Genomic DNA, 15,754 nt, shown 5'->3' on the forward strand with positions numbered 1-15,754 from the left:
CTGGATATTCTCTAGCTAGAATGATCACCTATAGCATGTGGAAAGACAGCATCTTTTCTGAAGCTGGAACACAGGTCAATGTGATCTAGCATATCATTTAATGGAAATTATAACACTAATTTGGCTGTGCTAAGTTTAAATTAAAATTGAAAGTTATTTTTGTCTCAATGTGTATTCTTTAAAAGTAGAAAAAGCTTGTAGGATTAACTTATTAAATCAGAATATGATTATGGGGAAATGTGGGGTTTGGTTTGGCAGCTGAAACAAAAAATCTGTTACAGTACTGATATGGATTAACATAATTGTGTTTTTTTCACTACAACAAAAAAACAGACACGTATATATGCTTTTTGTATATAGCATAAAATGTTACTTAAATTGGTCTGAAATATTTTAGTTCAAGCAGTTTTAGAAACAAGAAAAATTAAACCTATATTCATGAATGAAACAGCAGTAACAAAGACAGTGTCATCATCTTTCTTTTACTTAATACCTCAGGAGTTGAAACATTTATTAAAGTGAACAAGGCTGACTTAGATTTCATTTTATTCATATTTTATTGTCTCAATTCCTTAGTGAATGGTTTATGAAACATCTTCAATTAGGCACTGCAGTCTCATAATACGCATAGATCAGAACTTAACCCTATATTTTATGATTAAATTTCCCTTTTATTATATTGGAAAACTCTAAGAATGTCTTTTAAAGTATGGGTTTAACGCCTTTATTTAGCTCATTTTCTTAGAGGTCCTTTTACTTACATCAGTTTGATAGGTGCTGAAACTAAATCGGGCACTCTATTTTCTTTTTTAAACATGATAACATGAGTTCTTACAGCCTGAAAGCACTATACCCATGAAAAAAAGTATAACTGTTTCAAAAAGTTCTGTAAAGGCAAAAGACTGTTTCCTAAAGTTCTGTAAAGGCAAAAGCATTATTTCACTAATGTAAATGACAGTAATCTTCATTATTTTTGCCTCAATATTATGCAACACATTCTAGACATATGTGTTTCTTCTTTCAAAATAAGAACTTCTGTCATAGAAAACAGGGTGACAAAAGATAGTAATATGTAATATATTGCAATTCAATACCTGTATTTTCAGACACTGTATAATGTAATAGTTATTATATTTATATTCATTATTCTCATAAAAACCCTTTTCTTCATTTCTATTACTTTGTATCATTATCCTGATTATTACATTTTCTTTCCTACTTTTGCTTTACTTGTGTGTGTTTCCATTAAGGTTTTAGGTTGCCAGTATCTTCTTTTCTGTCTTAGATGTACAGAAAGACTGACATGGGACATATGCTGTAGTTAGGCTGTAACTTTGTTTTTTCAAAGAAAGATTTTTGCCAGTAATTTACCAGTATAGCTATTTGAGGTCACCCCAGCTGACCACGGGTGCAAATTGGTTTCCACCACTGTGGAAAAATGCTGGCGAAAATGACTGATTTTGTGACTGGTTTTAGAGATAATCTGCAACCCCATGTCTGCTTATTTTGCTTGTCTTCTTTGCTTGCACCAGAGATGGAGATTCACTGAACAATGTGCATTCTAAATATAGACTGAAAGGAAATTCAATTTTGCCTGTGCTGGTGAGAAATTTTAAGCTGGACCTCGAAAGAGAATTGTCTTCTTAGTGGGTTGCCCCATTCCTCTAAGGAATCCTTTAAGCTAAGTCTGTCTCATTTTAGTAAATCCCTTATCTTTTATATTTTCTCCCTGTATTCCATTTTTTATGCCTCTCCTTTTCTCTCCATCACCCTGTCCTGATTCTTTAATTTCTCCATTTATTATCCTGCTGTGAACATTTTTTTTTACAAACAGGTTTGTTGAAAACAGAGAAAGTTAAGATAAAATATTTTATATTGATTAAAATCCAGGTCCTGTAATAATACAAGCTCTACTGAGAGTCATCATTCCTAAAAAAGAATGTTTTAACATTTTTCATTTTCCATATGTAAATCAGTGTCCATGTAGTAATGATGTTATAGTATAATATAGGTAGGTGATAGCCTACACCGATGTAGTTTATATCATTAAATTTAACCATGCATTTCCATTTCACAGAAATCAATTACTTCCATAAGTGCTGTGGAAGTGATTTGAGAAATACAGGAAGCTGGGTATATTCTAACAGTTTTCTTTATTCTTGTTGATTTAGTTGTAATTAACATTTTAAAGATGCTTCATTCGCTAACAAAATACGCACTAGAGCATTTTTCAGTCTTTAAATGATTCTTTTTAAACATTCTGTATGCTATGCTCATGAAGAGTCCAGAGCTCCAGAAACCTCCATCCCATTTAACTAAGATACAATTATCAGCATGGCATCTTGAGCATCCTAAAATTTGCCCGGCATAAGAATAAAATTCACATGTCAGATTATTTCATAATTCATTGTCAAGCTTATGCTTTCCAGTAGGAAAAGCATAGCAATGATGATGCGTGGGGTGATTCTGTCCCGCCTGCTGCTGTTGATCTTCATCTTCTTTTGTCTGCAAGCTGCCTGTCCCTCTGACTGCTTGACAACTGCAGCAGCTTGACACCGTGTGAGGGAGCAGAAAATGCTCAGCAACAGCCCATGATCTTTATTAATGCCAGAGTTTAACTGCGACATACTAAAATACCTAACGCTGTTTCTAACAATTCTTTTGTAGTTTAAATGAACTACCAATATTGTTACAATGCTATTTCGACATGAAATCTTGTGGTGTTCTCACAAATATTTGGAATAGTAATTCTTGAATTGCATAGGGGGGAAAGTCCTCAACATACCCCCATGCCCACATGATATTGTGATTTCCTTCAGTCATTAAACTTAAACATTGCTTGGGCACACCATTGTCTTCAATGTCAATTTTATATGTTTATATGTCCCTTCCCCCATCATTGTAGCAGTGGGACACTTCATAATTCTGTCAATGTAGTTATGTTTGCTCTTCCCAGCGACGCAGGGAAGATCTATTACACTTTTTTTAATATAATTGTAGTTGGGCCAAAGATGGATAAAATAGCAGAGCAGGGGCAAGGATTTGCCATCAGGTGCTCACAGTCAGATGTCCTAACCCTTGGGTTATTCTTCCCGGTCAGCACAGCTGGGAATAATGTGGCACTGGGAGACCTGGTTAATAATACTCTCTGCTCAGCTGGATTTGCTGTAAGCAGTGCTCACAGAATTTGTGGAGAAATAGAGTTTACTTTTGTTGAAAAGCAAAAATAAGAAATTGCTATAAGCTGGAAATCTATGCCAGCACATCTCCTTGAGCTTTCTTAGGGCTGACGGTAAGGCGAATTCCAGTGTTCAGAGGTAGTTTCCAGAAAAATGAACCACTGCTAGCTGAGTAGCTTGAGTGAATAAGAACAGTAAGAAAAAGCATGACATGTTCACAAGTAGTGCAGTAATTCTCCATGAGTATTTTGACACTTAGCTGTGACGTCAGCTCATCTCTCTTTATACAGTAAAATAGGCAACACAATATTTTGCACTTGATTTATTTAACGACTATGAAATATATGCAGACATTAAAATATGGTTTTGTCACCTCTAAAACGGTAATTCTAAGCTAAAGGCAAAATTAGCTTTTGTGTATATTAAATGGATGACTTTCATTGGTTTAGTTTTATATGTTATGCACGTTTCGAACATGGCAGTAACTTAACCTAAAGTTAACTGTGTTATCTGCTGCTCTACAAAGGGCTAGGCTGCTGCACTGTTCATCCTACATAGTAAACCTCCACAATCGCTCCAGTAGAAATTCTGAGTTCCCACGATTCTGCTCTCTTCTTATACTTGGAAACCTTGTTTAACGTTTTTTTCTCTCTTCATCACTCTCTTCAATCTCCATTCTTCCTTCTCTTAGTAAGGATCTTGTCTTTCTTCTGTCCATGCGGACTTCAAATTCCGTGTCGAGATTGTCTGTCTTCACCAGTTCAAAATGAGGTGCTGGATGTATATTAGTTTTTTTCCTGGGTTCCTCATTTATCTCTGTGCTATAGGTTATGTGTAATTCCTTCTGTCATGAAAGTTTTTTCCATGCCAAGAATTCTGTGTCACCATCATTTTTCTTCTCTCCTAAACCAGATTTTCTCATTTTCCCTTCCAACTAAGACCTGCATACAGACTCTTAGAGTTCTTCTTTCCAATCATCACAGTGTTTGTCTGGGAGATAAGTTTTTTAGGGTGGTAGGGCATCAAATATGATAAATTTGCTCAGCATTAGGCCAAAAAATTAGTTACCGAGGTTTTCTTATTCTGGACTGGTTTAGTGGGTGTCAGTTCGAGCTTCAGACAACTACAGACTTATGGAAGGAATGGCCATGCTAAAAGCTCAACTGTGGTTCAACATTTTCCTTTTTTTCCCCAATTGCTCCAGAAATTCATGTCATTTTGACCTGATTTAGACTGTTCTAGCTATGATGCATTGGAAAGTTTCTGCATAAAGAAAGGCAGACAAGACAGACAACCGAGCAGGATGAGACAGGCTCTAACAGGATCAGCCGGCAAGTGGGAATGACTGTGGAGAAATGTAAGTCCGCAGCATAGATTAGAGTCAGTCTGGCTACCCTAGGGCTACAGAGTGGGGTAGAGTCCAGCTGCAGAGAGAAGGAAATGTTGCAGCCGCACAGTCTTTTTGGAGAGATGGGGCAGAAAGTAGATTGTAACATTAGAAATCAACTATTGACTTACTTTCCTCCAGCTATCTCCTAGATAAACTAGGTGGCCTAGAAAAATCACAAAGTTACATGAATTTAGAGCAAAATTCAGAAATCCAGTTCTATTCATGATAGTAATTAACTGTGTATTTAAGTACTGCTATGAACAGAAATACTCTGTAACTATTTGGAAGCTATTCTGATCTCATCTAAGTTACAACCTTACCACAGCCCTGTACCGAGTTCCAGATGCCTCTATGATAAAGAGGTCTCTTCAAATTTGCCTGTTACTTTGGTCTGCCTCGAATAATTAAAAATCCACCTATTTCTGCTGTCAGCCCTACAGGGATGGGATGACAAAGCTCGTGAATTTCTTGCTCATTTCCTTTTGATAAATACAGGCCATCACTTGAATTAAGGAGCGGTAGAAATACCCTCCTTTCTTGAACTGCGTGGAGTCATTACAATTCTTAATGTATTGTTTGTGTATGTGTTCACTATTTTTTGTGAATAATACAGTTATTGTAACATAATAACCAGGTGCAAATCCAGACACAAGAACCATGTTTGAAGCAAAGATAACATCGAACCCTAATCATTCCTGACTTAATAGCAATATATTACAACTATAATGTGATTACACTCTGGTTTTGCTCTTCTATGTCTATTAATTCATGTAACAATAAAGGTCATTATGTGACTGAGAATAACTATGGATTGCAGATAAATATAATCTTTACTAACAGTAGCTATATTAAGAACCACATCGAAGGAGAAATAATAAACAATTAACCATGTAACTTTCAAATTTCCAGTTCAATGACTTAGATAGAATTGCATGTTGTAATTACAATACATTTAACATGCATTGTGATTCATGAATTTAGCTACCCTGCTTTAACCTTACAGCTAACCAATTCTCTTTTATGTTCAGACAGTAAGAACAGCAATGGTAGCCCTAGGAAAGTATAGACAAATGGGGAATTTTCTATACAACATCAAACAGCAATGGGCCCTAGGAAAGTATAGACAAATGGGGAATTTTCTATACACATATCATTTTAATTTTTCATTTAACCTCACAGTAATAATGAACAAGAATTATCATATGATTTTACAATAGGTTATTTACAGGTTATTTTGCAGATATTTACAATAGCCTGAAATTTCTCTTTACGGACCTTTTTGTCTTCCATCACGTTTCTGATACAACAGAGACCATGAACATTTGAGAGCACAAACGCCATTAGCTGTGGCATTTAGAATGAATAGTCTTAAAAATTTAATAAAATATACTGTTTATTTTTACATATTTTGTTAAGTAACTTCCAGTATAAATTAAAAATATGTTACAGTTAGGGTGAATTAATTATAAACTTTAGTATTTTTGCATGATGCTTTAGACTGGCTTTCGTTGTTATTTGGTTGTTAATGCTCATCAATTACTATCACAAATAATATTGTAAATATGTACTTAATTTAGTTAGTGACCCTATGCTGAGTGATTTGTTGTTCTCACTTTTCATAGCAGAGTTTTAAGTGAAATCATGAGTAGATTTCCTATTTTTCTATTTGTTCCACCTGATTTAGAATCATGAAATGTTGTCAATAATTCCAGCAGTCTCTCCTACAATGAGGTTGCCAAGAAAATTGCCATTTGGTACCATGCACTTTGTAGTTACAATTTCCATGGCATTTAGGTGCACAAAAATTAATAACCTTTTATATCAAATCCAATAGCTGTTACTGGAGCATTTGGAGTGCCTTGTCTCAAGACATGAAAGGTCACTGAGGATGACAGTGGTGAAACGGCAAGCACAGTCTCCCTCAGGAGTTTCCAGTGAAGTTGAGGTCCTCAAAGCTCTGAAATCTCTGTTTGAGCACCACAAGGCTTTGGATGAAAAGGTACAGTATGGAAAAAAAGCTTACTAAATACACTCTTTAACTGTGCCTTATGATGCTGCAGAGCAACAGTATTGTTTATTTACTACTTAGAATATGTCCTGTACTTACAGCATTTACGAGTGTCCAGAGAAATCCATAAGAATGTATGACCAATAGCTGTAATGCACTTCAGGTAACTTTAGCTATCTTTTGTAGACAATAGTACTGACTTTTCAAAATAAGTAAATCTCACCTCTACCAGACATGCTTCTCCTATTTAGCACTGAATCAAGATGACACCATGGAATTTATTGTCTGTACAATATGCTTTCAAGTTATTGCTGAGAAAATGTAGACATCTCAAATTTTAAAAACACACAAACAGAGTGAAAAGGCAGAATGAGATGTTTCTAACGACATAAAGGAACTTGCCTCTTAAAAATATTTAGGAGAAAAACCTCCTAAGTTTCAGAGATGTTTTTAGCATTTACTACGTAAGCACAGTGTTCCCTCTACAAGTAGGGTAACCTAAAATAAGTAGTAGATCCTTTGATGTCAGAAGTAATGAAGGGCTTGCAGAATCAAGATAAAAAACACTGATGATAACTGCATCTAGTCATGCTAATTAAGAGGGTCTTTCCACTGGATTCCTCATGTGTCCTGTGCTGGAAAGACTCTTTTGTGTGAATGACACTTTGTACAACTATGAGGTATCACCTTGAGCATTGCTTACATGAATTCAGAAATCCAGTTCATGTCTAGAAACAATATGCTCAGAAGATGATGTATCTGAATTAGTACGTGCCTCAAAGCTACACATGCAGGGAACACGTGAGAACCATTGCTCACAAGCAAGAACCTAGTTCCTTGTGGGGTCTGTCTTGACTGATTTGCTTGGGCTCATCGCTGCGGCTGAGTTGCTTCTCTGTTTGAGATGGTTGGGTAAGCAGGGGAGACTGTGCAGCACAGCATCTGAAATCATTGACTGCACAGTTGAACTGTGTTGTATAGAACCAGTTCAATGGTCTCACAGTAATAAATTTAACTTTTTAAATTCAGAAACATACTGAGAAAGTTGACTATATTCAAGGAACTATTATTAAAAGAAACAGCTTTATGAAAAGGGTAGCTGTAGTTATATAGTAATATTTATTTTTCATTGGTAATAAAGGTGTGAAACACTGTGGGTTATGAGTCATACTGGGTTAACTATCAGGTTCAAAGTTAAATGAACTTAAGGAACTTATGCCAAATCAAAACTTATTTTGTGTTTAGGAATATCTCCTTAGTTATATGTTCCATTCAGTTACATATCATGAAAGCATATTTAAAGAAAATCTAGAAAAGGGAATATAATGACTTCTAGACACTGTAAGCAATTAATTGTAATAAGCTTTGGAATATCATTAAGACTTACAAAATCCTGTATTATTAAAAATATATTTTGAGGATTGATAGGGTTTATGGTCTAAGCTTTGATCTTTTATCCAACAATTTAAACGTTGATAAAACTATAAAGAGAGTAGGGAGCTCTCCTGCTTTTGTACTTTTTGACACTGTGTTGGATAAATATGAGAAATAATAAGAACTAAACTTTAAATAGATTCTGATTATTCAGCAGTTATGTACTTCTTACACATTTTCTTCTGTGAATGTTTTAGTGTTTAGGTACTGTGCAGTTTATTTTACATCTCATTTTGAAAATTATTGTACAGAATTAGATTGAAGCTAAATATAATATTTTGACCTATATTCTTGAAAATTCTATTTTTTTTTTTTTTTAATGTAAAAGGTAAAATCAGTATTCAGTTCATTTAAAAATTTTGGAGTGACACAAGTACACGTCTTATGTATATAATGGGTCTCTGTCCCAGTGGTAATAATAATTACCAGTGTAGAAAAATCAGCCATCTGCAATCATATTAACAGGAGATCTATTACATTAAAAAACAAGTTTTAAAATTGATCGGCCAAAATTACTTTTTCCTATGTGCTATTCATCTATGTGTTGAACCTTTTGTATTTTTATATAATATATCATATTTTTATTATAAAACATTCCAAGATCAATCAAGGAAACAGTTTAGTAAATGATTTTAAAATAATTTGTTATAAAACTAGCACACATTATTTTCAGGTACAAATCCTGTATAAAATTATGTGTTTATGTTATATTATCTCTCTTTAGAAGGATTGGATGAAAGACATTTTTATATATCATCAAGATACCTGGCAATATAATACTATGACATTATACCACACATTGTCAACATTATTGGGGATTTTTATTCAAAAATAATGGAAGTAAAAAAGACTGCATACACCCAAATGTGCTAAAAAGCCTTTATGGCATGTGAATCATCTATTCTACACTTTCTTTGACAGAAAAATTATATAAGTTAGATTTGTTTCAGACCCTTCAGAAATAAGCTATTAATCCACCTATGAAAATTCATTGAAGTTATTCAGAGATTAGTAGAATAATGTGGGTTGGACCTCCTAGAGGACATTTGGCCCAACCTCCTGCTCAAAGCAGGGCCAACTGTTTCAGGTTGCTTAGGGTCCTGTCTAATCAACTTCTGAATATCTCCAGGGAGAAAACCTATTCTGGTGTTTCACTACCCTCATTGTAATCTTTCTTCGCATAATACCTAGCTGGAGTTTCTGTCGCTGAGTCTTGCACCTGTTCCCTCTTGTCCTGTCACTCTGCATCTCCAAGAAGCAGCTCGCTTTGTTTTCTCCACATCTTCTGGTTAGCTAGTTGTAGGCAGCAATAAGGTCTCCCATGAACCTTCCCTTCTTAAGTTTGACCAGACCCAGCTCTCTCAGCCTCTTCACATATGCCATGTGCTCCAGCCCATGACCAACTTGGTGGGCCTTCACTGAAACCTGTCAGTGTCTTTCTTGTACCGAGGAGCCCAGATGCAGTCTCACAAGTGTGGAGGGGAATAATCATTTCCCTCAACCTGCTGACTGAACTGTGTGTCTGGCTTTGTTCACCCGTAGGTCTTTTCTGCAAAACTGCTATCTCTTCCCCAAGCCTGTCCTGTTGCCTGGGGTTATTCCATTCATAGTAATAGGATGCCACTTGGACTTTGTGTCACTGATCACAAACCTCTGAGCCTTGCAGTCCGGCCAGTTTTCTATGCGCTGTATAATCCACTTATCCAATTCATATCTCACCCTTTTCTCTAGCAGTAAATGGAAGATCTTGCAGAAAGCCTTGTAAAGACAAAGTAAAAAACATTCACTGTTCTCCCCTCATCCATGGAGCTAGTCATCTCATCACACAAGGCAATAAGGTTGGCCAGATGTCATTTGCCTTTGACAAAGTCATACTGGCTCTTCCCAATGACCATCTTGTCCTTTATGTACCTGGAAATGGCTTCCAGGAAGATTTGCTCCATAACCCTCCCAATACTGGCCAGCTTGTACTTCCATGGATCTTCCCAGGATAATTCCTGCCTTTCATGATGGTGGACACAACATTTGTCAGTTTCCCACTCATCAGGAATCTCCCCTGACTGCCATTACCTTTCAAAGATGGAAAAGGCCTCACTATGATGAGTTAATCAAGTCTCTCAGTACCCTTGGATGCAGCCAGTCTACTCCCTTTGACTTATGTATGTCTTGTCCTCCTGTATTGTGGGTTACGCTTCACTCCCACAGACACTGCTGCTATGCTCAGGGAGGCCTGAGGGCAGAACTTTGCCCTAAATACTGAGGCAAAAACCCATGATATATGATATACTGGTGTCACAGGAAATAAACACTGCCCTATCAGAAAATGCACCCAAAACCAAAGTAGTTTAATGGATAAAGAGTAATTAAAACTGTCAAAAGTGCATTGAAAACGTATCATGACCCTTTGCAAATGAATAATGGAAATTTTAATTTTTTTCTTCACAAAAAATGTTGACATTGAAACCAGTAATTTAGCTGTTACACCCTTGAAAAAGCATAACAAGATATTTTCATAAAAAAGTTTGCCTTTTAAACTTACAAAAATCCCAAGAAAGTCTTTACATTCTTCCTAAATGCAAATTTTCTTTCATGTTTTCACTTCCTACACGAAAACGTCTCGAGATGTTATAACAAGCTCTGCCACAAGACTTGACTGGTCATGCAAGGATTGCTATGTACACAGTACAAGAACTACAAAAATGTCATCATTACTATAACAAAATACAATGAAAAGTACAAAACAGACTGGAAGACGGAAAATAAAACATATCAGTTCAGGGTTCATATTTCCAGGCAGGCCTGCTTAAGTGTAAGGAGAACCAGGAACGATACCTTAGCTGATTTCAAAAAGCCTATTGGCTCTCTATATATTACATGAAGTCTGGGCTTTGCCTTTACCTTTTACGCAAAAGATAGACCACCATAGAGAGATCATGGCCATGATTGCATTATTCAGAGAAAGTAGACTGTCATTGACAGTTATTTCAGCGTCTGACAGCTCCTTCATCATCCCTTCCCCCCCTGTGAAAGCTTGTCATGAGTTTCCCATGCTAGAGAGCCAGTCCTGTTTGGCTGAACCCGATAGGTACATCTTAGTGAGTAGAAGGTAGTAAGAGTATGCTGTTGTTCTTACCCCATTAGCCATATGAGATCCTAGCAGTGCCAAACAACAGTCTTCATAGTCTGTTCTTGCATAGTTGTAATGTATTTTGTGAGAATTTTCTCTTTAGGGCATGGGGATAATGAAAGAGTTAATTTGGTTTATAAATATTTACTGGTTTATGTGTATCTCGAAATCTCATTGTGTCTCCTTGGGTAAGTGAGTTGTGTCACAGCAAATGACAATGATACTGCACTAACTGTATTATTACTATTTAGAAATCTAATTTGACAGAAGCTACACATATTTTCAAACATCTTTATATATCTAATTATGCTAAAATTTTTCGAAATCTGAAAACACAGGACATGGGCAGTTCTGCTACCAATTCTAGATTTTCTTCATGTTCAAAGTTAAATTCAGTGACTCTTTTGTCTGAGCATAAGGTTAGGTTATGTCTCACAAACAATGAGCATTGTTAAAAAAATGGAGTTTTAAACACTAGAGGTTAGGACTGATTACGAGTGGGACCGATGTGAAATTCTGACTTAACATTCCTAATAGCCTTTGCTATTGTGTAAGTGACTTGAAATTTGCAGCTGTATTCATAGGGAAGATAGTTTGTGGAAACTTCTCTTCGGTTAATCACTCCTGACCTTCTTAATGCTTCAGATCTCAGACTTCTCTTACTGCTGCTAAGTAGCTGATACCCTTCTTTGTTTTATTTCATGCAATGAAAAGTTGTAGAAATAATGTAAGACAGCACTATGAAATATTTTGGGATATTATATATGAATATACATGGAATAGTTTATAATACAGCAAATGAAGATGAGATTTACTGACATCATTAGAGTTGAATAGAAAATAGAAGCTCAGATTAACTTTGTGGTTAGAATAGACATTGAGTATAGAGTAGGTCAGGAACTACATATTCCTTATATGCAATTCAGGAAGAACAAAAACTAGAAAAATGGTTAGTTTATTTATACCATTCTATAGCTATAATTGACTTCTAATATCTGCCTGAACATGTTTATTTTCCTGCAGATGCTTTTCCTATTTTTCTTAAAACTTTGGGTTCAACATTTAAAATGTGCATTTGGAAAGAAGAAACTGTTTGAAGCAAATTCTCCAAACCCTTTTTTTTGGTCAATTTTTTAGGAAAAGGGTCCAGTTGATCTTCACAGAGGAAAGCAACTACCAAGTGTTATTGTCCTAGCTATTGTCCTAGCTACGATTCAAAAAACACTGGTTCTCTTAAGATTAATTCACGGCAGAAAAGTATACCTAATATTCTTGCAAATAAAAACAACCTATTCATGTCAACATTATCACTATCTTTTTATTCATTAGCAGGTAGCTAGGAGAGCTTTTATTCAATAGGCTGTTCATGAAAAAAAGTTATTCAATTCTAGCATGTGCAAGTGTTTTTTAAAAGCTCTTTGTGGGCTGCAGATCTGGAGAGAAAGAAGAAAGAATTTGACAGCAAGGAAAAAAGTGGGAAGCAGTTGCTAGGAGACGGAGAAAGATGGGTGATACTTTGCACCGACAGCAGTGCTAACATGACATTGACTATGTTACATTTCAAGATAATGTGGTTATGTTTTAAGATAATGTGGTTGCATTTAAAAGCCAGAGGAATACCCAGTGATCTGGGCACGTGTTGCATACACCCTCTAACATGGAGAGAGCAACCCTTTTCTGCTGTGTCTGTGGCACTGTAATGGGAATCTGTCCTTTAAAAATGCATATTATAGCATGTTCTGATAGATCAGGTGACATCTGATTAGTAAAGCTTTACCTAGTGCCCAAGAAAATAGAAATACATTAAAGGACCTTATGAAATTTAAGTAGTATGTTATTTCTGAAGTGATAAACACAATCTCACTAAGATAATGGTTACTTCTATGAACTATATTTACTCACTGACTATCTTTGACTTCCAGAAAAGAGAAAACAATGTAATATTCTAATCATTAATTTGCTTTCGTCCAGCTCCTTGTAGAGCTGTGACGTTCTCAGTAATGTGACCTAGATGGTTTTCAAATTCTAACACCATTCAAAGTGAATGCCAGTGGTAGACACCTTATAACACATTTTTAAAACATGCATTCTCATTTATAAAACACTTAGGCTTGAATACATGGAGGTTTCAGGAAACTTACGAAAATTTAAAGTAAAATTACCAACTCATTGCATTTCATTTCAGCTATTGACAACTACCGTCTTGTGAATTTTCCCTCAATCATCTTGTCCCTCAGCAGTGCTTAGAGCCAAAAGGACTGAAGCCAGGAAGATGACTGTCATTTTTCTATGTATTTTTTACATCTAGGTTGAACTTTCCATTAAGAAGTTGTTGTCTGCCAGCTCCCACTGTATTTAGGGAGATTGAAATCAGGCCTCTTGAGACAGGACTACACCCCTCGCTGGTAGGACGTGGACTTTAATAGTGGAGAACTAGTGAAAGACAGAAATGGTAGTGGGAAGAGAAGCAGGATACAGAAAGAGAGTTTTGGGACCCACAGAGGAATCGGAAACCTCTGGGAAGTCAGAGAGTGTGGTAGGAGTATGGAGAGAAGAGATGAGAGTGCCAGATAATGGACTCATACTGCCTTGGACTTGTTGTCTATCTGGATAGGGAAAGAGGTCACTGAGCAGCCCTTGGAAGCTGGTAGAAGAACTGGTGAAATAATGCTGGTTTTGAAGCAGAATATGATTTTAAAAATAAGAAAAAGGAAAGGAGAATGAGTAAGAAATACTTTTCCAGCTATTTAAACAATTACAGGTTTTCAACTATAGCCAGAATAATTGATGCATTATACATTTGATGTGAAGTATTTTTTATGAAAAATATAATTAGATGGGAATTATGAATAAATTAGAATTAGAAAATATAATATTTCAAATTAATTTTACATATTTTAAGTGTGTTAGAATTGAATACTAAAAAATTTATAAAAAATGACTGTGGTGATAGCTTATGTACTACCATAAACCTAAAGCTTTATGAGCATGTTTTCCAGAAATTATGTAGCTCATTTTGAAAAGCAAGCTTTATGATTAAAGGGATTTACATACATCTTTGATGAAAAATAGTACAAAAATTTAATAAATAGGAAAAACATTTTGGATTCCGTTGCATATTCTCACTGCATTCTGTTGTTCTGGTGTAAGAAAACAGTTGAAACAGTCGTGAAAATTTGTAGTAATTTTCACTCTTATCACTGCCACTCAGAGGTGGCTCAATCACTGCCACTTCAAGATGGCTTAAACGTCATTTATATCAGGTGAGGAACAGGCAGAGTCAGTTACTGCAGCTCATCTATTGATTAGATAGTCATACTCTATAGGAAATGTCCATTTAAGATACAATATGCATCTTTGGGAACATTAACAGTTGATTTTTTTCAGTCTTATAGTGCTGAAGGAATAGAGGGAAATTAACAAATCAGAAATTGGACTATAAAATTGAGGATTCTTTCTAGTCTTCAGGGTTTCTTATACCTTATCACTCTTCAACTCATTTTTCTTTTGCTCCTTTGAGCACCTCTCACTCATGATTTCTCGTTAGATTAGGAGATGAGTTGCCATAGGCTCCCTTCATAGTCAGAAGAGAGAGAGTCACCTACACACAGCACTGAAGATCACTTTAAGTCTGATTTGCCTTTGATCAGATTGGGAGACCGGCACCTGCATTGCTAGCTTAGGTTGTCTATCACTACATGAGCTGATGCTGAGCCAGGGCACTCAAACAACAGTAAATATGTCTTCAGATATATTAAATTGTAATTCTTTAATATTAATAATTAATATTGAATAATAACTATAATAGTAACAATAGTAATAATTTAGTAGATCATAAACATCCTTAGAACAGAATAGGTCATCTATGAAACTGGTACAAACACAGCAGTCTTTTCTGCTTATGAGAGTTTACCTTGTTTATGACTTTTTGCAAAACCCAAACAAACTGCGTGATGATATCAAAAATCTTTAGTATGTGTGCCTGAAGTCAATGCTGCAAGTTATTTTTTCAATGAATTTGTTGCATTCAATTAATATGAACAGATTAATTATCTTCCATGGAGTGGACTTAAAACATTTGCAGATGGTTTTTTCCTTACCCTTTGTAAAAGATGCTTGTGAAAAACATTTTCTTTTTATGCCTAATGTGGTTTTAGAATATTTGCATTTGCTGTGTATTCTATAAAATTATAGGCAAACTGTGGAAAAGCAGTATGGCATTTGAAGTTTGACACCTATTTTTGTGGGTTAAGTTTTCCTATAGTTAGGTTTAAATGTTTACTACACAGTATGTCTCAAGAAAGGATGCAACACACGCCTGCAAACAGACTGGCAAGGCATACAGTAGTGCATATGGCAGATTATATAATCTTTAAAGACTGATAGAAATTACGTTACTGCACATATTTTGATTTTTCTTCTAGGTAAGGGAACGACTGAGGGTTTCTTTAGAAAGAGTCTCTGCACTGGAAGAAGAACTAGCTGCTGCTAACCAGGAGGTAACATAAAACACTTTCTCCCCTTTTGAGGTTCAATTTCTTTAATACTCTGTCCCATGTGTTCCCTGTCACTTTTCTTAAAACTGTCAAAAAAAAAAAAAAAAGAAAAATTAAATT

General features: G+C 35.5%; 1 protein-coding gene across 1 annotated transcript in view; it reads left to right on the forward strand.

Moving 5' to 3' along the window:
- The window catches only part of PPFIA2 (PTPRF interacting protein alpha 2), a 374,120-nt gene that overhangs the window by 239,924 nt on the left and 118,442 nt on the right, over positions 1-15,754 (forward strand). The window contains exons 5-6 of the mRNA XM_009284918.2: positions 6,404-6,568; positions 15,563-15,637. Of these exons, the coding sequence (XP_009283193.1) occupies positions 6,404-6,568; positions 15,563-15,637 (240 nt within the window). The remainder of the gene's footprint in view (positions 1-6,403; positions 6,569-15,562; positions 15,638-15,754) is intronic.

The sequence above is a fragment of the Aptenodytes forsteri genome, unplaced genomic scaffold, assembly GCF_000699145.1.
Source record: "Aptenodytes forsteri isolate BGI_AS27 unplaced genomic scaffold, ASM69914v1 Scaffold71, whole genome shotgun sequence".
Lineage (NCBI taxonomy): Eukaryota > Metazoa > Chordata > Aves > Sphenisciformes > Spheniscidae > Aptenodytes > Aptenodytes forsteri.